At 32.7% G+C, this 26,961-nt stretch overlaps 3 protein-coding genes across 4 annotated transcripts; 2 read left to right on the plus strand and 1 right to left on the minus strand.

Annotated features, from left to right (window-relative positions):
* The first annotated feature begins 2,009 nt into the window (after positions 1 to 2,009).
* LOC120198018 (non-lysosomal glucosylceramidase-like) lies at positions 2,010 to 11,167 on the plus strand. Of its 2 annotated transcripts, XM_039199416.1 has the most exons (18): positions 2,010 to 2,521; positions 3,337 to 3,447; positions 3,539 to 3,595; positions 3,729 to 3,805; positions 3,889 to 3,988; positions 4,668 to 4,741; positions 5,834 to 5,934; positions 6,014 to 6,117; positions 6,289 to 6,342; positions 6,450 to 6,505; positions 6,590 to 6,628; positions 7,967 to 8,108; positions 8,342 to 8,526; positions 8,616 to 8,683; positions 8,854 to 8,926; positions 9,021 to 9,082; positions 9,249 to 10,512; positions 10,618 to 11,167. In XM_039199416.1, the coding sequence occupies exons 1-18, from the start codon at positions 2,441 to 2,443 to the stop codon at positions 10,877 to 10,879; spliced, it is 2,910 nt and encodes a 969-aa protein (XP_039055347.1). In that variant the 5' UTR covers positions 2,010 to 2,440; the 3' UTR covers positions 10,880 to 11,167. The 2 variants fall into 2 exon arrangements, with proteins under 2 accessions (XP_039055347.1, XP_039055353.1); XM_039199422.1 differs by lacking the exon at positions 2,010 to 2,521 and having other exon boundaries at positions 3,422 to 3,447; positions 3,729 to 3,762.
* A 1,355-nt stretch (positions 11,168 to 12,522) lies between these two features.
* LOC120198035 lies at positions 12,523 to 16,168 on the minus strand. Its single transcript, XM_039199432.1, has 11 exons — positions 16,038 to 16,168; positions 15,862 to 15,945; positions 15,295 to 15,390; positions 15,129 to 15,204; positions 14,937 to 15,032; positions 14,752 to 14,825; positions 14,545 to 14,652; positions 14,274 to 14,411; positions 13,824 to 13,929; positions 13,273 to 13,481; positions 12,523 to 12,785 (listed from the first exon to the last, which is right to left on the minus strand). Exons 1-11 carry the CDS (start codon positions 16,089 to 16,091, stop codon positions 12,717 to 12,719), a joined length of 1,110 nt encoding a protein of 369 aa, XP_039055363.1. The 5' UTR covers positions 16,092 to 16,168; the 3' UTR covers positions 12,523 to 12,716.
* A 4,984-nt stretch (positions 16,169 to 21,152) lies between these two features.
* LOC120198046 (cyclin-dependent kinase inhibitor 5-like) lies at positions 21,153 to 24,460 on the plus strand. The gene is made up of 3 exons (XM_039199442.1): positions 21,153 to 21,720; positions 23,658 to 23,861; positions 23,981 to 24,460. The coding sequence occupies exons 1-3, from the start codon at positions 21,197 to 21,199 to the stop codon at positions 24,048 to 24,050; spliced, it is 798 nt and encodes a 265-aa protein (XP_039055373.1). The 5' UTR covers positions 21,153 to 21,196; the 3' UTR covers positions 24,051 to 24,460.
* The last annotated feature ends 2,501 nt before the right edge of the window (positions 24,461 to 26,961 follow it).

The raw sequence follows: 26,961 nt of genomic DNA on the forward strand, positions 1-26,961 counted from the left end.
CAGCCTAGTTTACTCCATTCACAAATGTCATAATTCAAACACATGATATTACTTAAGAAATCTAATGCCTCACCAACTAATTGTTGGTTGTCGATACGACTTTAACCCGAGTATTATATTTATTCACACGACAACCGGATAACTTTTTTTTAATGGAAAAAAATGTAAACAAAACTAAGGAATAACCATCAGCTGAGCATAATGGCTATCGCTTTGCAATGTCTCGAGAACCAACGCAGCTGGTGTTGGATGAAACCTGAAATCAAAATGTATGACACGTTTAACCCGGATATTATTTTTTATTTTCAATAAGTCTATTTATATGACATGTTTTTTTTTTGTCTTTATGACATATTTTTTTTGTTTATGACACGTTTTTTTACCGTTGTTTTCATTTATCATTTTTAAGGGTTTATTAGACATGGTCACGACTGATCAAGATGTCGTTTATCTGTTATATTGTCGATCTTTCTTGCTTTGGACCATCGAATTAGATTTAGATATCTGTTATGCGTTCGTGGATAGTTTTTCATGTCGCTTGAGTATGATTTACGATTTGTCGTGGTCTTTCAGTAGTTTGATCTCATCATCGCAACGACTGATCAATATGTCGTTTATATATTATATTATTGATCTTTCTTGCTTTGGACCATCGAATTGGATTTAGATATCCGTTATGCGTTCGTGGATAGTTTTTCACGTCGCTTGAGTCTGATTTGCGGTTTGTCGTGGTATTTCAGTATCTTGATCTCATTTTGTAGTTCGTTTGCCGATATGATCAGATCTGTTTGTATATATCTTTGTTCGATTTTTTTGGTTAGATTTTAATCTTTCCTTGTATGATACTTATGTGATATCAAGTTGCTAGTTTTGTTTCGATGATTATAGGAAATTGTCCTTATTATGTGCTTAATTAAAGATTACGATTGCAAATCTTTATTGTAATTTATGATATTTACTATTTTAAATAAAATCAATGGTTTATTTAAAAAAAAATCTAGAGAGGAACATTAAAACAACTTTTATTAAAAATATAAAAGATAATTATATTATTATTTCCTGTCAAGTGTAAGATTTTTTATCTTAAAATTAGATCCAAATTTTGATTAAAAATGATTTTATAAGATTGAGTCATATTAGAATCTATTATATTCGAACAAAATGATAATCTCTAATCACACTTGAGTGAAAGAAAACATCTCAAATCTATAATTTAAAACGTGAGTTATAATTTAAATGTAAAATTAAAAGATTAAAAGTTTAAAGATCAATTTAAAATAAAAATTATAATTTGAGGATCGAATCGGCTCACACCGCCACCATGTTATAATAATTGGTTACGAACGCTTTTCCAACACTGCTCTCCCTCAAATACCAACCACCAAACACTTCCCATTTATTCTTTACGCTTTTTAGAAAATAAAAATAAATAAAATTATTTTATACACTGAAGTGAAATGAAAATTCTACAAAGATTGAAGTTCGTCCTAGTAAAAGCAAAATAATAATAAAAAAATACACATGACGCGGTATATTATTCTAAAATTAGTTTATTAAAGAATTATTATTAAAAAATATAAACATTTGTAAGCAAAAATTTTTTTATTACCTTTTTATTTATAGAAATAAATCAAGGGATGTTGAGGGGATGATTATATAATTATTTTTATTAACGATCTAATATTATGTTTCTAAAAATATTATAATTTTATACCTTTAAATTTATAATATAATTTATTAAATTCAAATCTGAAATAAAATCTTACAATAATTAAAAGTTTAAATTATAATATCAGGAATTAATCTAGAATTATTAAATCATTGTACTTTAAATTATAATTTTTTTATTTTTATATAAATTTTAATAAAATTTACTCTATCATTTTATGTAAAGTTATTATTAATGGAATTTTATAAGATATTTTTGCTTGTATTAAAAGTTTTTAAAGGTATATTTTATAATCAATTATTTTCCTATAATATTAATACCAGTTTGTTGTTGGGACCGGCTGGCGATAGGAGAGAGCGAGCCGCGATTACACCAAGCATTGACAAGCCTCCAAAAGGCTCTTCCTGCAGGAGACACGCCCACGCCAACGCCACGGCTCCACTCTTCAGATTTTCCTTTACTTTCTTTTCAAAATTTTCTTTATATCCAATCAGAACGCCATCGCTGCCTTTACGCTGCTCTCTTTTATTTTCCCTATCTTTCATGAGAAATCTCAAGCACTCTCCGGATCTCTGATCCCGCGATTCCCTGTTTGATTAAGCACTTCGTTTCATTCTTCAACAACTAATAAGATCTTTGCAGGATACGAGGCGGTTGCTTGCTTCCTAGTTGTTTGCGTTTTCTTTTAGATATTTATAGCTGAAAAGAAGGGGAAAACAAGGAAAAATAAGAGTAATTGTTGGACTGGAAATTGAATTTTGAACAGTCGACATGGTTACAAGCAATATATTCCATTGTAGAAAGAATTCATGGCCGCCTGAGGAATATATCAGCCGTCACACCTTACAGTTGGTAAGCCTTTTTTTGGGATCATTTTCTAGGTTTATTTTGTTATGTTTGGTTCTTGAGGGGGAATTAGGTGTAAAATCAGAGGAAATAAGCTAGTACTACTATTGAAATTAATAGGATTGAGGTATATTTTCCCACGGAATTAGCTCTATATCTTGATTAACAATGTTTGAAATTTTACTTATTTTTTGGCTGCCTCTTTTTTAATTCATAATCGTACTGATATTGTAGATGGTGTATAAGAGATTTAGTTAATATTTTTACTTTAAATACTTTTTATGGAATTTGACTGTTTCTTTGTATTAGTAATTAATCAAAGCTTGATTGCGATCTTCATTCAGGAAATAGATTTAAAAAAGTAGAAGATTGATTGGCCTGATATAATTCTCGTCTTCGATAGTAGTGTTTGATTTTTGCAGCTGATGTCTGATCAAAATCCTTAAATGTTTAAAAATCGGTTGGAAAAAAGGCCTTTTTGAACTTGATGCCTATGTCACATAATAAAGTTTAAGTCTCAAAGGTGGGAAAGAGACTGACAATCATGCCTGGTAACATCTAGAATTAGAAGGGGTTTGTTCTTCCTAATATTGTTTCAATTTGATGATCTTAAAACCAGTACATAGCCATATCGTGTGAGTGTTTACTGCTGAATATTAGGATGAAAAATGTCACTTTGATTTATTTGATTTTCTGCCTTAAATAGCTTGTTAATTCTATATGAAACTAGTTTTTTTTGACATGATAATTGTAGGTTTAGCTTCAGATGAACTTTTAATATTATTCCATACTAATTAACTCGGTTTGATACTCCTATATAGTTTGATTTTGATAGTGCTGGCCCGCCAAAACAAGCTTGGAGAAGGCGATTAAACAGTCATGCTAATCTTCTTAAAGAATTCAGTATTACATTTAAGGAAGCAATAAAGATGGTAAGTGATCGAAAACCTTGTTTGACTGGTTTAAGTTACTACACCTGTACTGGTTACCTCTTCGAATTGATCTTGGAATTTGAAACCTTAGGTGCGATTAGGTATACGTCTATGGTCCTATGTCAGGGAAGAGGCATCTCATGGAAGGGTAATTCTCCAATTTTATTTAGTTTACAGACATTTGCTTCATTTTCTTTTTTAATTTATTTTTTTGGAAGCAGGCAATTATTTTCCTTGATAGCTCTGAGTAACTTGATATGTTGTGGCATGATTATGTGCAGAAAGCACCTATTGACCCTTTCACCCGAGAAAGCTGTAAGCCATCTGCATCTCAAGGAGTTCCACTGGGAGGAATGGGGTATTTAATGTGGTTTAGCTAAATGTTTTAGTTCGTAGTGCTGGAATGTTTTATCCATCTTATTGTGACAATTTGTGTTGCAGGAGTGGGAGTATATCCAGGGGTTTCAGAGGCGAGTTCAGGCAATGGCAAATTGTTCCCGGAACTTGTGACCCTTCACCTGTTATGGCTAATCAATTTTCTGTAAAGCTCGGATCTTCAACTTTTTTACTTTTTAATGCCCTATTCTTGGTATTATTTTAGTTAGTTTAATTCAAGGAATGATTCAGAAGACTGCATGCGAAATAAGATTGCTATACTTTTTGTTTCGGGACTGTCATTTGAACATATGCAATAAGTATTGAACTTGAATTTGTGTTTCCATAAGACATATTAAATATTCTTTAAGGCTCTGCTTGGTACGTAGGATTGAAATGAGTATGGAAATTTTGTTAATATAATGGTTAAGCTACATGGTGGGAAAGTGATCATGAATCTTAACTAATGGATTAACATATTTTCCATTCTCACTGTTTCCCATTCTAAATAACAAGCAAAACCTAAAAGATTTTTCAAGGCCTCATTCAGAATTAATATATTTTTCCTTTTTAAATATAGACCAACAACATGGTTTGGATTATTCCTTCCAATTTCCTTCACGTGACTGTTGTAACTTGGAGGTTATGAAGGGTTTTTTTAATGAGGCCTACTCTATTTCTATAAAAAAAACATGGTTTGGATTATAGGCGCTTTTCCAGACACCCCACCCCCCCCCCAAAAAAAAAACCCTTAGCGAGTAATAAAAAGAATACAGTAGATGTTTAGAAACATTAAACAGATTTTTTATTCTCATAACGATTTGATTTCTTTTCTGAAACTGTAGATATTTATATCTCGTGATGGTGGGAATAAGAAGTATGCGTCAGTTTTGGCTCCTGGACAGCATGAAGGATTAGGGTAAGATTAAGTTCTAATACAATCATTCTAAAAAATATCTATATGAAAATCTTTACATGTTGCAAAAAGAAATAGAAATAGATATTTCTCATCAACTGATTGATATTTGAGGTTGAACCTCAAATGGATATGCAAAACTTATAACTATTAATTGGTTTCAAATTTCCAACTGTTGCATCTCGTACATATGTAACTTGTTAACTAATCAATGTTATGCATGTAGGCATCTGATTTTGGTTTGTATGGTAATTATCTTCTTTGATTAATTCTACTTTATTCTATTCGTTCTCTTCCTTTTTGCATTATCATCATATCATATCAAAAGGAAGTAATTGATATCATCTCAACTGACTGCAGTATTTGGGTACATTGATTTTAGCTTTTAATATTTCTACTAAGAAGTCACACATGCATAAATTTTTATAATTTTGAATGCGCTGTACCAAGGAAAATTCAATTAGAACTTGGCAGATCGAGTAATATGTGTTCTTACTTGTCATCTCAACTGACTGCAGAATTGGGGTGCATTGATTTTAGCTTTTAATATTTCTTCTAAGAAGTCGCACATGCAGAATTTTGATAATTTTGATTGCTCTGTACCGAGGAAAATTCAATTAGATTGAGTAATATGTGTTCTTATTTATCTGTCAAAGTTCTTACATTTTGTTTCCAACATTAGAACTGATATTTCTTGGTGAACTGTCGACTGAGAAACTAAGCTCTGCTTGCTACGTCTTTTTTTATATATTTATTTATCAACCATGCTACTTCAATCTCTGATAGTAATTTGCTAAATGCTTGTCAAGCATATTTTGTTGAGCTGGGACGGAGTGAATAGAGAAACTTTGAGAAAACGGATGGGGTTAGTTATTTTGGAATAGAATGAATCCTGATGCAGCTATGTTTTGTGTATCCAAAGTTTGCTTCTTTTTCTGTGAAAGGTAGAGAGATTCCAGTGAACTTTCTGTAGCTTGCCTAGATTTGAACAGAAAGATTAATCTGTCTCTGGCCATAATTTTGAAGTTAGGTATGGAACTTGTCGTTAGAGCTACTGTATATTGCGAGTTTAATGTCAGTTGCATGCTTTCACAGGAAAGCTAGTGATGAGGGTATTTCATCATGGGGTTGGAATCTGAGTGGCCAGCATTCTACATACCATGCTTTGTTTCCTAGAGCATGGACAATATATGATGGTATTATTCAAACTTTCTTGGTCATTCAAGTCAGTTTATTTTAATTTGCGTCCTGTTTTATAATGGTCTCCATTTTCAGGTGAACCAGATCCTGACCTAAAAGTGTCCTGTAGACAGATATCACCTTTCATACCACATAATTATAAGGACACTAGTCTTCCAACAGCTGTTTTTGTCTATACAGTATGTTTACTGAATCTAAATATCAATAACTTAGTGGCATGTTATGCTTACAGCCCTTTTTCTTTTTTTGTGCTATTTCAGATTTATTTTTGTAATTGGTTATTTACAAGACTATTTTATGTTTCTTTTCTTCTCTTTTTTCTTACAAGGCCATTACTTGTTCCTTTGCAGTTGGTGAATACTGGAAAAGAAAGGGCAAAAGTCAGCCTACTCTTAACATGGGTGGTAAGTTCATTCCTGGGTCCAGACTTGTTCAATATTGTGTTTAATTTTACTCGATCAATAAAAAGACTGGTTCTTGCATTTTCAGTAATCGATGTTTGTTTCTGCAGAATTCAATTGGTGGAGTTTCACACTTATCAGGGGATCATGTGAATGAACCGTTCATGTGAGTATATTTAGTGGATGTTCTTTCTATTTGGATTGTGTGCATTAGAAAATGTCTTAACTTTCTTCTCTTTTATTTTGATAGAGGCGAAGATGGAGTTTCTGGTGTACTTCTTCATCACAAGCAAGTCATCAAACCTTAATAGCTTTATATGACGGTTGGTTTGCATATTTCTCCTGGTTATTTCACTGTTATAGGAGGTGAAAGGGAACATGATGTGCTAAGCACGTTTATGGCTTTATCTAGTCCTTGGCCCCTTTCTAAATACACACAAGCTCAACAATAAGTAGGGAAAAAGAAATTGGGAAAAAAACAAAAGATGTTGATGGACTGACATAAGTATTTATGTTAAAACAAAGAAAGATGTTTTCCTTATGATGCTCAGTAGCTAATTAAAATACATCATTCACTTAAAAAAAAAAAGTGAGCAACACATTATTTTGGTTATGAGGACATACTTCTGTTGCTAGCAAAAGTTGTTACCGTGTCGGGAGGTATGGCCGTATGACATTTTCCTCCGGGAAAGCTCCTAAAATCTACTCAATTTACATTTGTGGCAACCCTGCACTGACTCTCAGTTTACGGATAATTGTGAGTAATGGATAAAATATAATAAAATTTGAGTACTATTTTTCTTTCTTGTTAAAAATTAGGGGGACATAGTTGCTCTTGTATTCTTAGGAAATGTGATGCGAAATCACTGAGGGATATGCCTGATTATGGCATTTATGTGAAGCGTGGATGAGAGAGATCATGAATATGCCTGATTTTTTCAGACGTGAAAAGGCACAAGCCATTCAGTTTACCTTGTCTCATGACACCTGTTTTGCATATAAACCTTTAGGCCTTTTAGATGTTTTGGAGGCTTCATGTAAACAACCCAAAACATCAGTACTATATTTAGCAGGTTATTTCTTTTACGTGTACGTGTGTGTATTTGACAAAACAACTACCGGAATATTTCTTTAGGATTTTGTAAATATTCTGAATATTAATTCTGACACATCTTGTTTCGCTTCTCCCTGAGACCATGAATTTTGAAGGATGTTAGAATATTGAAAAGTTTGCTTTTAACCTCTAGTATTGAGCATTATATCAATTAAGCCCTCGAATTAAAAAATTACATCAATTGAGGGTCACGGGAATTTAACCTTAGTGAAAGGGTCACAATGGTTTTTTTCCTGGGTTTGAGGGTTTAATTGAGTGTGAAAAAACTTTAGGGGCTAGCATTTCATTTTCTTCTCTTTTCTGAGTTATCACATGAATTTTCCTCTGGTCCACGAGTTTCCTTGACATTTACTTCGGAGTTTGGTGCTGCATTGATATTATTTGTTTGTTCCAACGAATTATTATCCTGCTAGCCTTCTTGCATTCTGCTCTGGTGCATAAGTTACATAAACGTATATTGTTAACACAATAACTAGATTTCAAATGTTTCTAAGAACTGACGTCATTTCACAGGACTGGTAAGGGTAACCCTCCTGTTACCTTTGCCATTGCTGCATCTGAAACTCAGAATGTCAATGTGACAGTCCTACCATGTTTTGGTCTTGCTGAAGGAAGGTCGGTAACAGCAAGGGAGATGTGGGGTAAAATGATGCAGGTAAATGTTTCTTGTAAAGAACTAAGCCTTTATTTTTAGTTATCATTCTTCCTGCCTTCAATTTATGGAACTCGTCAACCTTGGATATGTATTCAATTTCAAATTTGTATATCTTACTGTGTGAGTTCCTAATAGTGCTACAGTATTCTTTCGAAGAAGTTCTTAAATTATATCCGTGAGATGCCTTTTCGTGACCCGTTTACAAATTAAAATTGTTGTTTTTGTGTCTAAAGGATGGACAGTTTGATCTTGAAAATTTCAATTGCGGCCCAAGCATGCCTTCTTCACCGGGAGAGACACTTTGTGCTGCTGTCTCAGCCTCTGCCTGGGTGGAACCCCATGGAAAGTGTACCATTTCATTTTCTCTTGCTTGGTCTTCACCAAAAATAAAATTTTTAAAAGGGAGCTCATATCATAGGTATTTACAATTTACTTCTCTTTTTTGTCATCACTGCATGCCAACATGTACAGACATTGGATGTTTAAATACATTTCGTCTTCTTATAGGAGATACACAAAATTCTATGGCACTTCTGAAAGAGCAGCCTTGAACTTGGCTCATGATGCACTGACAAGTACGCAATTGGTTTAAATATATTTCGTCTTCTGGCACTAATCTCTTTTACAAGTTGACAATATAGAATCATGATTTCTGATATGGCTTTTTTTCTCAGAATTATTTTGTTTTAAGAGATTTCTATTAACTTCATACATCTGAGACCGATAACATTCTGGTTATTCATAGATTACAAACGGTGGGAAGAAGAGATTGAAAAATGGCAAAGTCCTATCCTCAATGATGAAAGGCTGCCAGAATGGTAACATCCAATGCACCTTTTACTTTTCTCATCAACCTTATCTTGCCTTCTGTTCTACATCCCCCTTTACTTTTCTCCTCATTATGTATTTCAGGTACAAATTTACACTGTTTAACGAGCTCTACTTTTTGGTTGCTGGTGGAACTGTTTGGATAGGTACTCATGCGATGGGCGGTGCTCGTTTTACTTCTTGCTTTAGCTTAAATTTAGTAATTACTATGTGCATGCTATTGTACTATATGGCATCATTTACATATGGTATCTTGTATGCCAGTAGATTGGTCTTTAAAGCTTAAATTCATCTTTCGTAATCACTGTGCAGATTCTTCTTTGCCATCCACAAATGTGAAAAATAATCAAGATTTACTGACAAATGTAGAAAGCGTAGATGTGAAAGTAACTGAAGCTAAAGTGAACCGCAAGTATAGTACCGTTGTTGAGCATAGGACTACCAGTGGCTGTAATGGTTCTACCGGTGTTGGGTTGAAAAATAATGGCGACTCGGCTATTCCTCAGAATAAAGGAAGCACCAACCACTTATCACATCACTTCAAATGGCAGGATCAACTAGATGACAGGGATGATGTCGGTAGGTTTCTGTACTTGGAGGGAGTCGAGTATATCATGTGGTGCACTTATGATGTACACTTTTATGCATCTTTTGCCCTTCTCGAGCTTTTTCCTAAAATTGAGCTCAACATTCAACGAGACTTCGCCAAGGCTGTTTTATCCGAGGATGGAAGGAAAGTAAAGTTTCTAGCAGAAGGTAACTACGGAATTCGCAAAGTTAGAGGAGCTGTTCCTCATGATCTAGGGACTCATGATCCTTGGAATGAAATGAATGCTTATAATATACATGACACAAGCAAATGGAAGGATCTGAATCCCAAGTTTGTGCTTCAAGTGTATAGAGATTTTGCTGCCACAGGGGATCTGTCATTCGGAGTCGATGTTTGGCCCGCTGTTCGTACTGCAATGGAATACATGGAACAATTTGATAGAGACGACGATGGCCTAATCGAGAATGATGGATTTCCTGATCAAACTTATGATACTTGGACTGTCCATGGTGTAAGTGCTTACTGTGGTTGCTTATGGCTTGCGGCGCTCCAAGCTGCCGCTGCAATGGCCGAGCAGATAGGTGACAAGTTCTTCGCTGAAACATGCAAAACCAAATTCTTTACAGCAAAATCAGCATTTGAAAAGAAACTGTGGAATGGCTCTTATTTCAACTACGACAGCGGGTCCAGTAGTAACAGTAAGTCGATACAAGCGGATCAACTGGCAGGACAATGGTACACGGCATCTTCAGGCTTGGCCCCACTTTTTGATGAGTTCAAAACAAGAAGTGCTCTTCAGAAAATATATGATTTCAATGTGATGAAAGTTAAAGGAGGTCGGATGGGAGCGGTAAACGGGATGCATACCAACGGAAAGGCGGATGAGACATGCATGCAGTCGCGTGAAATATGGACCGGTGTAACCTATGCTGTAGCGGCGAATATGATTCTTGCCGGAATGGAGAAAGAGGCATTCACAACTGCTGAAGGCATTTTCACCGCGGGCTGGTCCGAGGAGGGTTTCGGGTAAGTCTTTAAAAAGACATTTAATTTCTTTTATCATTTCACTGCGGGCTGGTCCGATGTGGGTTTCAAATCACTACTTCAACGCTGTTTTCTTTTCCCGAGCAGTTACTGGTTCCAGACTCCAGAAGCATGGACGATGGATGGCCATTTCCGATCCCTTATATATATGAGGCCTCTTGCAATATGGGGTATGCAGTGGGCACTATCCATACCTAAAGCAATCCTCGAGGCCCCTAAAATAAACATGATGGATAGGATCCTCATATCTCCGGCATCGTTTTCACTATCTCTAACCGGGAATGGAGTTCGAAAGATTGCTAAGAAAGCGAAGTGCTTCGGCAATTCGGTATTGCAGTGTTCATGCTGATCGTCATATTCATGTAAAACCCCAACAGATTAACTTTGTGTTATACGCTTCCGTTTAACCCAATTCTCAGCAGAACGCCGAGAATTCGAGGCTAGGGAAGCTGTTCCGGTAATTGGGCAGCCAAAATGTGGCCACCTTCAGAAGATGGCGGGTGACTCTGATTAATGACTTCGCTGCATATCGAGAACGAGATTTTCCATTAAGGTGTATCATTATTGAACAACCAAATGTTTACATTTTGTTTGATATGTTCACTGGATTTGAACATGTAAAATATTAGATATTCGTTATATTGATTCTGGCAACTTTCTTTTCAGATTTGGATGTGATTCATATATATTAGCTAGATTTGAATAAAATGACTTGAATTCCAAGCACAAGTAATTTCAAAGGATTAAATTTTGATGGTTTAAAGATTGTTAATACTAATTTGATCCGATCCTTTCTATAATAAAGCAGGGAAGGCTAAGGCTTACCGAACTAATTTTGATTTAACTTGATAATATGACTAAACTAGATGAGTTCATCTTTCTTGACCAAGACTCAAGGAGCTCGTGCCTGTTCTATTCAAGTAGCGGTGTGGGACTGGTCTACATGTTCATGTCTGCCTTTCTGTTGTGCTGAGCAACATGCTTGCTTGCTTCATAATCTATCCAAACGACGTAGTTCAAAGAATACATGGGGGCAGTAAGGGCAGCTTTGGCATCTTATAATTGAAGTAATAATACTCCTACCCACAAAATGTATAGATGTTATGGGAGATTTAATAACGTTTTATGAAAGTAAAGTAGTTCTATATGCTTTCTTAATTTTTTGTATGATTAGTAAATTAACAATTTAATTGTTAAATTTAACAATGTAAATTTCTCTTATATGGAGTAGTAATATTACTTTTTTTAATGTATATACCTAACCATTAAAAGGTTTTTACATGAAGATGTCATGAGATACAATAAATTAATTTATAAAAAAAAGTTAAACTAATTTCGATTTTTTTTAACTTTTTATTTAGTTTATATTGTATCCTAATAATTTTTTAAAGTTTAATAAATGATGCAATCAAATGTTCCAGTTCTTACGACATTAATTTATATTTGTTTAAAATGACTATCATATTCCATATTCTACCGAATCGGTGTTTGATATGATATATTTTAATGACTTAAAGTAAAGAATGACCTTCGAATTTGATAAAATTTGTAAAATTTACCCTTGAACTTTCGAAACTCGGCAAATTGACCCTTGATTTTTTTACAGGGCTAAATTACCACTAAAATTAATAAGTTGGTACAAAAATATTTAAGGATCAATTTGAACCAGAAAAGAATTCAAGGGACAATCTGACAAAACCTGTCCATCTCAAGGGTCAATTTGTGTTTTAAGCTCTTTTTTAAAATTTGTTTCGACGTATAATTAAATTGCCAACCATAAAATATTGGTTTGAAGGGACAACCTCCACTCCCTTCAAAGACAGCTTGAGATGAAGCTATGAAGCCTAATCCCAATACACATCTGAAAATTGAACAGAATGGCCAAAACCTACATAAAATACAATCATAAGAAGCTTTACTTTCGTCTCCTTCACAGTCCCTGTCCCTTAGCAATATGATACCCGAAAATAGCCAAATTTATACTTCGTGCAACTACTAATACCTATGGAAGAAAAACGAGCATTTTGTCTGCCGGATTAACCTATCCAACATCACCAAATAACCTAGGAATGAAATAGCTTCATAGGTAACAATATATCCCTCGATTTGCATAATAAAAGATAAATCATGGCGGGCGCCTTCCGATAGTTTGACTATTCGTTATACTTCGCCTTATTTATGTTAGCTTAGTCTAGCTTGACATTGGAGTACAAAAGTGTGTCCCTCGTCAACGGCATATAGAGAAGGAAGTAAACCTGCAGTGGTAAAAAAGAAATGAAAAAGTGAATATGAACATTATCAATGACACAGTTAAAAGAAACATAATCAATGTGGTAAACCTAGAGAGAGTCGGTAAAACTCCTAAATCAGCAAAGAGTATAACGGTGTGGATCTGTATGGACAATGACAGAATGGACCAAAGCCTTCGCTACTGAAAATCTAGAGAGAATAATTTTTCCCTCTCCCAAAGGGTCCTATTGTTTTTGTTCGGATCCTATAGCCAGTCACTCGTTAAAAGAACAATGCAAAGATGAAAACATAAATCAGTACATCTGCGTTTTTCATTAGATGGAAAACCCGGGATAAAAGAACTTCAAAGTTCGTTAAAAGGCCTATGTTTGTTATTTAATTTTATGAAAATAGATTTAAGCTCCAGTGTTGCAAGAAATTTTTAAAAACGAATACTCCAGGAACAATGTAAAAGCTGGCATCAAACTAAATTAATATTAGCATAGGTCTTACCCCCAAGAGAGTTGCAATGAGAAGAACAATTCCAGTTATCCAAGCAAGGGTTCTTCTAACCAAAACTTGTGCAGCAAGGGTGGCATTAGTCGGACGTTTTGTTTCTTCCAACCAACGTGGAGATGGACGTGAGGTAGTAATCACATTCATCAATGTTTTTGATTCTGACTGAGATGCTTCATTAAAGACAATAACTCCAACAATTTTACCTGCCCAGTGCCCAATCCTCAGTGTTTTCAAACAAATTGACAGCCAGGGATTAAGGGGAGAGGAATAAAGAAAGGCAAATGTGGCCAACAACTCGGGAGAAGAAAAGCATTCACTCTAAATTTTGTGAATAATATCACCATAAAAAATGCATACAGATTTCCACATAAATTGGCTTGTCTAGTTTCACCTATATATATATAGATATAGATGTCTGCCTTTGCATTTGTATACACGGAGTTTATAAATGGACTACCAACAAGAATAACAGTCAACATTAACCAATTAGTAGTAAATTGAAGACATTTTCCCTTCCACAATAGAGTATTCGACATTTTACAAACCTTCATATGCTGTCTGTAGTGAATCAACAATCTTGGAAAGTGTGGCAAGCAGAATCCTCATTCCTTGCTTATCAGAACCGTCAGCTTCAAGCTGCTCCTGCAAAGCCTGATTTATTTTATTTATTTTTTTTGGGGGGGGGGGTGGTGATATTAAGAGGATTAGCAAGTGGGTAATTAAACATGAATGCGAGGCAGTACGGACGTTACAGTAGCATGAAAATACATGACTAAATAGAAACCTGAATAAACTATTTTCTATGCTAGAGGCCTACAAATTAGAGACAATCCAAGAAAGTTCTAATTAATATTGAAAGCTATCAAGGAAAGTGAGCTGAAAAGGATAAAAGAGACCTACTTAAACACGATGGTCTCAGAATTTATTTTCAGACAAGATGTACATGTATAAAAAAAATACTACTATTACACAAATGAAGTATGTATGTTTAGTACCTTAATTCCATCAAAAGAACCCATTATTAACTCTGCTGGTCTATGCAAAGCCTGTGACAAATCTTCATGCATCTCAATTGCTTTCATTATATTGTGGAACAGAGCAAATAGTTTTGATGCAAATTTCCTGTGCACTTTCTGCGGAAAATCAAATCAAAAGCACTAGATGAGGTAAATAAGAATTCAAGACTGCATATGACTCCTACTACGATACATTGTCAGCCAAAAACAATTCAAAAAAAGCAGACATATTTTGGTTCCTGAATAGGACCTTCGACAAATGAAGGTTCACACTGTCGCCATTTTCCAAGGGAATTGTCAATACTCCATGCATAGACCTAGTAGCATCAGGGACATATGATCCACCCAACCAAGATGCCTAAACACAAAAAATCAATGCCAGATGTGTGAGCCAAATAAACAATCAAACAAAATATAAACAAATGTTAACTAAATCTGTGAACAATTATAAACTAACCAAGTCAGTGATCTCTTCTTCAGAGTAATCTCTTAGAGACTCGTCCAAAGAAATAACAGATACTTCCTCTTCATCTAAAAGAAAATTTTACAAAATTGAACAATTACCACATAGCTACATTCAGGGAAAAATATAAAACACAATAAAAGTCCACTACTTTTACATATTGATAAAGGGTCAGGTACCTGGAAGCTCAATGTCCACTTTATGTGAACCAAGACGAATACTATTCTTCAAGGCTTTGTGGAAGAGACCATTCTTCGGGTCAAGAACAAGAGGATCTGGAGACCAAAGAAAATCTATTTAACCAAAACAACGAAGAGGAGTACGTGAAGAAGAAAATAGAGTAAAAGAACATAGTCAAAAATTAAAGGTACCGTCAACTCCAATAACTTCAAGCACGAAAACAGCACGAGGTCTATCAAATGGATTAGGAATGAGAACCTCATTCAACTGCAAAAACAAATGCATAGAATACCTTTGAATCAAAGCTTCTAAGAAAAATATGAAAACTAAAATAATTTATTACTCAAGATTGATAACCTTAGAGGAACCAGCAGCTGAAAGCGTTATTGGTGGTGGAAAACCAAGCAAGACTGACACGGTGGCACCAACTTCAGGTAACAACATTGGCTCTGACTGTTAAAAGAGACATTAAAATATATGTTTCAATATCAATAAGGCTTATATATATGAAGAGTATGAACGTTCCAATATCAATAAACCTTATATATGAAGAGTAAGGAAAACATATTTCCACATCTAAGAAACACGTTAAAAGCACTTCATATTATATAAAAATGGAAGTAAAATGATAGTAACTTCAAGTTATCAATACAATATTTAACATTAAACAATTCAAAACTAATAAGAAGAAGAAGAAGAAAAACAAAGTTGTTATACATGGCAAAACATCTACATACAACTAAGTCACTAAATTAAAACACTGCTAAAGTTCAATGTTATTTTCCATTTTACATATTCTATCCAGATAAACTTAACCATCCACAAGCCCTTAATGCTTAAAATCATCACTAATTTATAATACTTGAAACCTAATTACAAATGAATGAATTGAATCAGAGAAAAATGAATCAATCAATAAAGTACCTGAGAGACATCGCCGGAGGATCGAGCGCGAAGGAATTGATGAGTAGAACTATCAATGAAGAAAACAGATCCAGCATATTCAGCCTGCAGTAACAAAAAAAATCTAATCGATTAAAAGAAATTATTACAATCAGATATAAATTATAAACAGAACAAGAGAGTTATAGAGAGCAAACCCTAGAAATTGAGAAGAGAAAGGATGAAATCAAGAAAAAATTGATGATCTTCATCGTGAGAGCTATGAATGATTGGAAGAACGAGCCCGATTCGATTTGTGTTGTGGTTTTTACTTTTTACAGATTTAATCTGTGTGAATTGATGTACGTATTTATGGTTAAACTGCTCCACAGGTCATTGTATTCTGAGCAAACACATACAGTTGGATCATTATATTTTAAATGTTTCAATTAAAGTATTTTATTTATCGGTTGTAATAACGATGCAAGTCGAAATATTGGAGGTTTTAATTGTGAAAGAATAAAAGATCATGATTTTTTTTTGTTAGAGACAGGACAGAATTAGGAATTTATTAAAATAGGAGTTAAAATATTTTTTTATTTTTCATTAATACATTTTTTTAATTTAGAGACTGGTAGATTTTTTTATTTTATTTTTCAGAAATATATACTTTTTAATATTAATTAATATTAAAAAATTAGCGGGTCAAGGTAGGCAGAACTATTGAAGGATTAGAGGGGCCATGACCCTCCCAATTTTTTTGGGTAAACTACGATTTTAATATATAAACTTTCGATTTTTTAAAATCATACCTAATGTTTAATTTTTATTTCACTTTAGTACCTCAAAAAACTTAACAAGCGAATGGGTAAATTTCATCATTCATCACTCACTATCTTCTCACTCTTATTTTGGTCGCTAAAGTTTTTTTTATTATTTTGATGACTTAACTTTCAAATTACTCCTAATTTAATCACTCTGACACATTGATATATATTTTTGGTATATTATAATTTATTAATTGATTATTCTGAATCGATTACTGCAGAAGTGAGAGCGACCCTCCCAATCAAATTTGCTCTATTCGCAAACGTCAGGATTTAAATCTCTGGCATTGCTAAGGGATCTAGTGTCACATCTCATTAGGCCAACTTACTGTAGGTATATATTTTATATATATTAAATTCTTAAGTTGGTCCCTTTAAAAGTGTATATAATATGTTATTAAATTTAGTTATCCAATAAAATGTGTATACTACTTTAAAAATTGCAAATTACTACTTCAAAATTTAGTTAACATTTATTAAAAATAGTTAACTTTAATTTTCTTGTATTATTTTTTTAAATGAACTAACTCCTTTATTATTTCTAATTTTAATAGACAAATTTTTTTATTTTGTTCTGTTTGGTTGTTCATATTCTTTAAGTTATTAAATATTTAATTTCAATTTCATTTGAGTTGAAAGTAATAAAATATTTTAACTAATATATAAAATTTCTTAACTGCCCTCCAAAAAAAATGTTGAGTTTCGTCATTAGTCCTCCTCTTAGCCCCCATGAATGTCCGCCCATAATTGAATAAGTGATGGTAATGGTACATTTTTTAATTTATAGTAATAAATATAAAATTATTTTTCAAACTCCTAATTTTATAACCATTTTTTTATTTTGCTTTAAAAGAAAATTGAAATTTAATATATTTTAATTTTTTTATAAATAATTATATTTTTAAATTTATAATTAATTCTTTTATAAAAAATAGAATGTGTTTGAACACTAGTATAATTATATAAATATAATTATTAACGGCCGTCTAAGTTGGACGTTAACTTATTGATTGAAATATGATAAAATTTGATATCATAATCTCAAACAACTATCGTATATTTGTCAGCAGATTAACGTTCAGCTCAGACGACCGTTATTTCTTAATAGAAAATGAAGAGTTTGTAATATAATGAATAGTCGGATAACCATTTTGTAATTTTTAATAGTAGATGGACTCAATAAAACAACTCCCTATAGACGGGGAATCATTTTATAATTTTAAATAATTAAGGGACTCGACAAAGTAATATCTTATAGTCGAGGGACCATTTATGTACTTTACCCTTACATTTATATGTGGATTACAATAAATTATAATTTCCTATACATGTTTGATTAATATAACATAATTACATTGTATTTTTTTGTGCCACGATTGATAGTATAAATTAAAATTATATAATTATATGAGTTTTGATTTTAAAAAATAATATTAATTATAAAGTTGAATAGTGTAAATATACACATGATTATATAAATTCACACCTTTCTTCTAAGAATTGAAAATTTTAACCAATGCTTTCAATTAAACTTAATTAATGGATACTTATAAATTACAATGGTTGTTTAAACATGCTACATGTGTATACTCAAATCCAATTACATACATCGAACTTATAAAATTGGGTAATTATAATTTATATGTCCAAATAAGTCATATGAAATTAAGATGTAATTATATTTTTACAGTCGTACATATATATAATAAAATTATTATTTATGTAATTGTATTTAAGTGTAATTAATAGGAGAGTCGTTAAATCTGGGGTACAGTACATAAATGATCCACTGATTATAGAATATTTCTTTGTTAAGTCTATTGACTATTAAAAGTTAGCAAATGGTCACAAGACTATTCATATATTACAAACTCATCATTTTTCGTTAAAAAATTGACGGTCGTCTGAGCTGGATGTTAATATGTTGACTGAAATATGATACTCGTTTGAGATTTTGATATCATATTTTATCATATCTCAGTCAATAGGTTAACATTCAGTTCATATTATCATCAATTTTTTTTAAACAGAAAAGGGCGAGTTTTGAATATATGAGTAGTCAGTGACCATTTTGTAACTTTTAATAGTTGGGAGACTCAACAAAGCAACGCCCTGTAATCAAAGGATCATTTTGTAACTTTTAATAGTCAGGACTCAACAAAGCATCATCTTATAGTCGGGGGACCATTTGTGTAATTTACCCTTTAAATTTATTCAATGTGATGTTTAAATTGTGAGACAAATGACATAAACAAAAAATAGATAAGATGTTTTAAATTTTTTTTCATATCACATTTTTTTTACATCTGATAAAATTATAAATTGAAAAGTTTTGTTTGTCAACTTTTTCCCACCTTCCACCCATTAATTGATCTTGTTTTATTTCTTGTTCTCTTTTTGGTACCAGAAACTTAAAGCCAGACACGGTGGTCCGCCTGCAGGTTTTCAACTTTTCATGGATATTCAATATCCCTTCTCCATTACTGGCTGTGGCTGGGGGCTCGCTGCTGCTTTCCACTTCTTTTTCATAACAATTCAATGGCACGCTTTGCCCTACAGTTCTTCCTCCTCCTCCTTGGTTTGCCGCCGCCTGCTTGTCTCTCTTCCCGTCAATGCCAACTTTTCTCGTTTTCTTCCCCGTCTTCAGCTCAACGACCAGCCTCGTATTCGCACCCATTGCCGGCATCTTTGACGCCGGAAACCACCAGCAGTAGTGGGGATCGACAGTTCAAAGCCGCCGCTCACGAGGTACCTAGCGGACCAAATCCTGAATCCAACAAGTAAGCCGAAAAGGAAGCATCACATTTCACCTCCACTGCAAGCTTCCATTGCTCTCATTCCCGATTCTTTTTACGTTTGAATCCCCCTCCATTTTACTGTTTACTTATATGTCTTAAATTGCGCGAACCAACTTACCTTAGTAAACTTAGGTTTAAGCAATAATGGTTGTAATGATGATTGAACATTTATCGTCAAATGATTGAAAATATTTAAAACATATACTACTTTGCATTCTCTTTTAACTTAATAAAATAAATAGTCGTGTTATACTACATGAATCATTGATGCTCGTTTTATGGTAATACAATCCCCGATAATATAGATAAAATTACATATATAATTGCGGAATTAAAATCAAATATTAGTAAAATTCTATTAAAAAAATATTAATAAACTTAACGGTGGTGATATTTATCTTTTATTGTTTTAAGAATATGAACAATATATCTCAAAATTGGTATTATCAAATGATTGTCATATGATGATAAAGTATTAGTACGTGGAACATTCAGATGGATTTTTAATGATTTTGAGTGAATTTTGTGAAGATCCAGTCTAATGGGAAGAAAAATGAGTGAGATATGAATATTTTAATATTGATATTTTCGCGAATGACGATTGGTGAAAATAGGCGATTGACTTTCAGCGATCGAAAAAATTCAGTATCTAAAATTGAATCCTTTTAAAGTTTAATGATAAAATCGATACATTCTTAAAGTTTAATAACCGTGCCAAAATGACTTCGTTTTATCCAGGTCATCGCAGTCATTAAAAGATTCGTCCATTCCACTGTACAATTAAAATTTAATGATCCATTCGTATAATTAAAGCTAAAATAAAAGTTAAGTGCTATAATTGGAGTAATTGAAAAGTCAATAGTATAAATAATATATCTTCTAAAGTTTAGTGGTATATTATATAATTTACCCTTTGAAAAATAAAATTAGTAATAAAAAATAAAAATGAACATTCCACGTTGCCACTTAAGAAAAGGTATCCAATGCTTATTGTCCTTGACTCATACCGTGAGATGATGAGATTTTGGACGTAATTTGTAATATAAGGCATGATTTGTAATAATATTGAAAATATATTTTTATTTATTGCAATAAAAAAATAATTATAAAACAAATTTATATAGAAAGTAAATTCAGATTGTTGCCTTTTAAAATAAAAAAACAAATATATGAAAATAAAAATACATATAAATATTAGCTGACGTATTACGATGAGTAAAAAATATTAAAGATTATCGTTTTTAATAAATACATTTATTAAATACGGGATGGATTATTCAAACATAGGAAAGAATATTCCTTTTTCCTTGTTTGGATTTTTTAGTATAAATTTAATATTTTTTACGAATATTAATTCTTAATTTTTATATTTGTTCGTTTTAATTATTTTAATAATAATAAAAATGTAAAATGATTAAAAAACATTAATGATTGGTATGGAAAAAGAAATACAGAGGTTAAATTAAAAAAATTATAAAAGTTTGGGATGGAAATTGATTTATCCCTTTTAATCCCTAATTTAGGGAGTTTTTAAGACAATATTTTTATTGTCTCATCCATATTTTTGTACAAATATTTTTAATTATTTATAAATTATTAATGAATAAAAACTAATTTAAATATAAAAAAATGAAAGTAAAAAGGGGGGAATATTTAATATTTTATTTTTGCTTCCCTTTTCTCTCTATAACAAACAACTGCTAACCCATCTTTCTTCTCGTTTCCCTCTTGAAATCAATTTTCAAACCCCAAATGGGGAAGTACATTAGGAAGGCCAAAACGGCAGGGGAAGTTGCCGTCATGGAAATCTCGCAGGCTTCCCTCGGTGTTCGTACCCGAGCCAAAACCCTCGCGCTCCAGCGCCTCCAGAAATCATCGGCTTCTTCTCCAGCTACCGTTGCTTCGGCTCCGGGTAAAGGAGGCGGTTCGTATCTCCAGCTGCGGAGTCGACGGTTGGAGAAGTCGACGGTTGCGGTGCACCACCATGATTCGAAGAGACACAAGCAGCAGCAGCAGACACAGCAACAGGGCAGTAAGAAGGATAACTGTGAACAGAATCGTAACCCTAGTTCGAATTCTAGGGTTCGAGTGAGCAGCGGCTCGGATTCGGGGAAGAAAAAGGAAGGTGGAGTTGGAAGCCAAAACATTAGACAAGAAGATAATGTTGTTAACTATAGCAACACTGGCAATAATAATAATAATAATGAAAGCAATGATTTTGGTGGTGTTGAAGCTTCTTTTGGGGAAAATATTTTGGACATTGAAGCTAGAGAGAGGTTGGTTCAGTGCTTTTATCTTATTTTCGTTTATTTATTATTTACATTGGATTTGGGATTTTGGGTATTTTATAATTTTAATTGCTTATTCTTTTTAATGAAGAAAACACAAAGTTCTGATATTAAAAGCACTTCACAAATTTATTCTTTTTATTTTATTTTAGACCCCAAGAAAAGGAGAAAATTTTAGTTTAACTGAGTTCTTGCAATTTGTTGTTTTAGGATGAAATTTTAATATTTGGACTATATTTCGTGTATTTGTGTTAAACCGTGTATTTTTTATTGCTCTTGATGTCTTAGACGCCTGGTTTCGTCACAAACATGAAAAATAGTAAAATACAAAAAAAAAGAAACCTTAATTCATGCTGGGATTCTGCTATATTGAAAATATCTGCTAACAAATGTGATTTCTTTTCACTTCATATTCACATGAGTTCCATACTTCTCATCAATTTGCTACTATGGGTTTTTCTAGCAATGTTTAGAAATTATACTTACGGTATAATATTTTTGTGAATCAATGGCTGAGAAGAAGTGTTCTTTATTTGTTTCAATTTTATCTCTGATCTGTTTCTGTAGTCTTTCCCCTGCAGAGAAATTAAATAAGTCGGCTTATATCCTTTATTACCTCACAAACAAAAGTTGCCTATTAATGATTCATTGTTTGGTTATTTTGAATTTGATGGAAGTAGGTGGTTGAATAATGACAGAAACCTTTGTTTCTGAAATAAAACTATGCAACTACCAGCCATGTTACTGGGATTCAGGTTTGAGTGTTGGATATGGATATGCCGGACAAATATGAAAGATCATATCCCATATTGATATACCCATATCCATGTGTTTTAAATGGATGTCAGACACAAGTATTTCAAGAAAAATGGAGAATCCGAAGGATATAGATTACTAGCCTTACCCTGTCACTCATAACTTATGTTTTGTTACTATAATTGATTTATGATACCTTTTCTTTAATAATGGAGTATTATGCTTTTAAAACTTGGGTTTGTCAAATTCTGTGGTGCTATATTTTAGATCTGTTGGTTCTTTTGTTTAGGTATTTTTAGGCATCTATGCTGCTAATTATTCTATTGGAAAGAAACAAAACATTTTTTTCTTCTGCTTGCGGTGAATGCCATGACTTGTACAAGATAAAAATTTATGAAACCATTTTGTGTTTGTTTTCTTTTTCTGTGGGGATTAATGTGCAAATTGAGCTCATCTCTTTGGAATACATGGTTCTAGTTTACTTTATATTTCCATGGTTTGGGAACAGAATACAGTGGATGTTAAATACGATCTTTGGACACTTTAATAACCAGAAAACCTGTTTTGTTACTCTTCTTTGCTTAATATTCGTTGAATTTGCTTTGCTTTTTCTTTTTCTTTTAACTTTTTGCTTGTTTAAGTCGAATTACTTTGATGAATTTTATCTCGTTTTAGTTTTAACCACCTCCCTTACAGAAAAAAGAGCTCTGTCAGTTCAATATATCCTTGCAGAAGTAATTACAGAGCAGTTTTTTGTGATTTTAATTTGTATAATGAACTCCATAAATTTGTAGAGTCTTTTTCTGCTGAATTACTGCTTATTCAAGCGTATCCATGTGGAAACAGGATCCAAAACAAAACGAAAACAGTGGAAATTTTTATTTATTCCCCCCTAGATGGCAGAGACCTTTTGCCTGAATGTGATAAAAAGAGTCACTTTCTTTTTATTGTACACCGACGAACCCTTATGTTTAAACATTGTTAGCTTTATTCTTCAAATGATTGGTATTATCTGGTTCTACATGCAAAGCTATTTCTTTTTTGGGGAAGGGGATTGTAAAACCTAAAAAAAAGGAACAGTTAATGCTTCCTACTGGCTTCCTGGAGTCGAGTGCTTATGTTTAGATTCTCTCACTTTTCATTAACTAGTAGCTATTGTTTTTGTGCAGGGGCACTAGGGAGTCAACTCCTTGCAGCTTGATAAGGGATCCAGAGAGCATAAGAACCCCGGTTTCAACTACTAGGCTGATCAGCTCATCAGAGACTAACCAAAGAGTACAAAATTCAACGAGGCGACACATCCCGACATCAAATGAAATGGATGAGTTCTTTTCTCCTGCAGAAATAGCCCAGCAAAGGCAATTCATTGAGAAGTATATACTATATTTATTTCACCCTGTTTCTCTCTTTTATGACTGTCTTAAACTTTTGGAGAAACTCTTTAATGTATTTTTGGTTTATGGTCTGATAAAAGATGTGGGATTATTTTCAGGTACAACTTTGATCCGGTAAAAGACAAGCCACTTCCAGGACGTTATCAATGGGAGAAAGTGGACCCCTAGGCAGCATTAATGTTCCATCAGCAGTTATATTTCCTTCTAAATGCTCAGTTAATCTTAAATTTAGGTAGTTTTAGCTACTAGGAATTAGCCTTAGCTGTAAAGTTGACGGTTTTATTTCCATTTTCCATCACCCTTAACTGTTAAAAGAATGTGTCCGGACTACTGGTCTGTAACATATTGGTAATGAGTTACAAAAGAAAACTGAATCCAAGTTCTTTGTCTAACAGATCATCCTACAAGTGAAGGGAATGAAGGTGTAGGTTAGAGTTTAGAAACTCTAGTGTCAATCGATTAGGTCAGTTGATCCAGTACAGAATTTCTTTTTTCCTCCCCTTGTTTGTCTATATTTGTAATGATGGAACTTTGAGACACTCTTTGGACGAAACATGACCCCTTTCCACCTATCTTTTGTATTTCCCGTGCGATCTTCATTGCTAATTTTGCATTCTTTATGATGATGTCGACGGAGCCTGTCACCATGATCAGAAACAATGTTGTTTCATTTTCATGACTGACTGCTTCCTCCATCAAACTTCTCGTGTATAAAGATGGATGGTGACATTTCAGGTACGGGTGGGGGTAACTGGTAAGCTATTTTCCTTGTTGGTAATGTGTATCTGAAAGGAACTTTGGATCATTTCTTAAACTCTGCACTTGTTTCTTTGGGAGAGTTGTCAATATTTACAGGGTTGAAGAAGCTCATAAATGGAGAGACAAGGGTTACATGACTATAAGGGGTACGTATTACTCGTCTTATACGCTGCCATTTTTTCTGCATCATGGGTTTTTTACACTCGAATGTTAGTTGTGGGTTTTAAATGTTAAGGATCGAGTAAGTTTCGGATTCGGATAGTAAGCTTTATCATTCATAAAGGATCTGTAGTGGATTTGAATGAGAATATTTTGAATATCTGATGGTATTATGATGTTGGGTGGAATGTTGTTGAAACCCCACCGTAATGATGAGGAGAGTTTTGATTGAAAAGTTGGTGGTGGCCGGCGGTTACGGTGGAGGTGGGTGGTATTGCTAACTCAGAATCTTCAATTTCCAATGATTTCTTCTTTTCTTTTTTCATCGTTTTCAAAGTGTGTACGTTTGATTTCCTTTCCTTTTCACAGATCCAAACTTTCATGTGGAAATTGATTGCCTTTTTTACTAGTAGCAACATAAAATACAATGAGAAATTGGCTTCCACTTGTGAGTGGGGTTCTTAATTTATAGGTTAATTTATGACAAATATTGGATTATTATTTTTAGGTATAATCGTCAATGTCTAACTTATTAGTGGATTAATTCGGATGATATATCATAAAAATTATTATGAGATGGTTCTTTCGATTCAATTTGTTTCATTCATGATGTTAAGATTTAAATTCCTGATTTTATTTAAAAAAAATTATGTCATCAATTAATTAATAATTAAATTTTTTGATAATAAAAATATATATTTTTTAAATTTAGAATATATTAAGGTTGGTAGTAGTACAATTACGTAAATGATCATCCAGTTCAGTTGGTAGAGCACAAGGTTCTTAACTTTGAGGTCGTGAGATCGAGTTTTACGGAGGATATTTCATAATTCGGAGGTCTCCTACGGAAGTTGCTCACAATCTGGTGTTAAGAGCAGTCTACTATATTTCCTCCCCTTATCCCATGGGAAAAAAGGGATTAAAAAAAATTAGTAGTACAATTACGGATGCTTTACACACCGAATTTGTCACATTTATCATATTTAAATGTGTTATATTTATTATTCGATTATTAAAAATATTTTCATTTAATATTCAAAATTATGATATCATACTTATAAATTTGAAAGGAATTTTGGAATCTTACTGAGACTGGGGAAAGGGTAGTTCTCTGTACGACAACCTTAATATACGGTTAAGGAAAAATCTTATCAAAAATGTTAATATTTTTTTAACATTTCCGGTAAAGAGATACTTAAAACATTATTTTTTTATCGGAAATGTTAATTTCGCTATATAATTTTAAGTAGAAAACATAACATTTTAGGTAGCGCCAATATTAACATTTCTGGTAGAACAAATAATATTTGAGGTAACACTTTACCGAAAATGTCAAATATGTTAGGTAGCGTCAAATATTAATATTTTCGATAAAAAAAATAATATTTTAGATAGCATTCGTATGAATTTTAGATTTGAGTTAATTGGAAGTTTGTTATAACTGTCAACTGTAAACATATAATAAAATAAAATAAAATATAAAATCGGAAGTGTCTCTTTTAAGTTGTAGTGAATTAAAAGTAGCTTTAATGAAACCTCTTGTCCCTATCGCAAAGTGAAAATGTGACATTTAACTGAAAATTTAACTAAAGTAAATAATTTGATGTTAAAAATTTAAATAAAATGATGAATTAATGTGTCACGAATTTATTCATATTAAACATAGTAATCGATAAATAATATTTGGACGAAATAAGATATATTGTAATAATCTTGACATTGAGGTCGTGGGATCGAGTCTCATGGAGGGAATTGTATAATTTGGAGGTCTCCTAGGAAAGTTGTTCTCAACCTAGTGTTGGAGGCAATCTACTATCTTACCTCCCATTATCTCATTACATATGGGAACAAGGGACATCCTTGACGAACAAAATATATCTATAAATAAAAAAGATTTAATCACATAAGATGTGAATGTATTTATAGATAAAAAGATTTGATCATTGAGATATCATTAAACAAAGAGTCTTTACATGACATTTAAAAAAAATTAAGAGATATAAATAAGATGTCTAATAATGAGATATAAACATATACATATATAAATATTTAAATATATAATAGTACATTATAATTTATACAATTATAGTAAAATAAATTTATTTCATTTAACCTGAATATTATATATTTAACATTTAATTTATTTTCTATTTCAAATAAT

Source organism: Hibiscus syriacus, unplaced genomic scaffold, assembly GCF_006381635.1.
Source record: "Hibiscus syriacus cultivar Baekdansim isolate YM2019G1 unplaced genomic scaffold, ASM638163v2 tig00004779_pilon, whole genome shotgun sequence".
Taxonomy (NCBI): Eukaryota; Viridiplantae; Streptophyta; class Magnoliopsida; order Malvales; family Malvaceae; genus Hibiscus; species Hibiscus syriacus.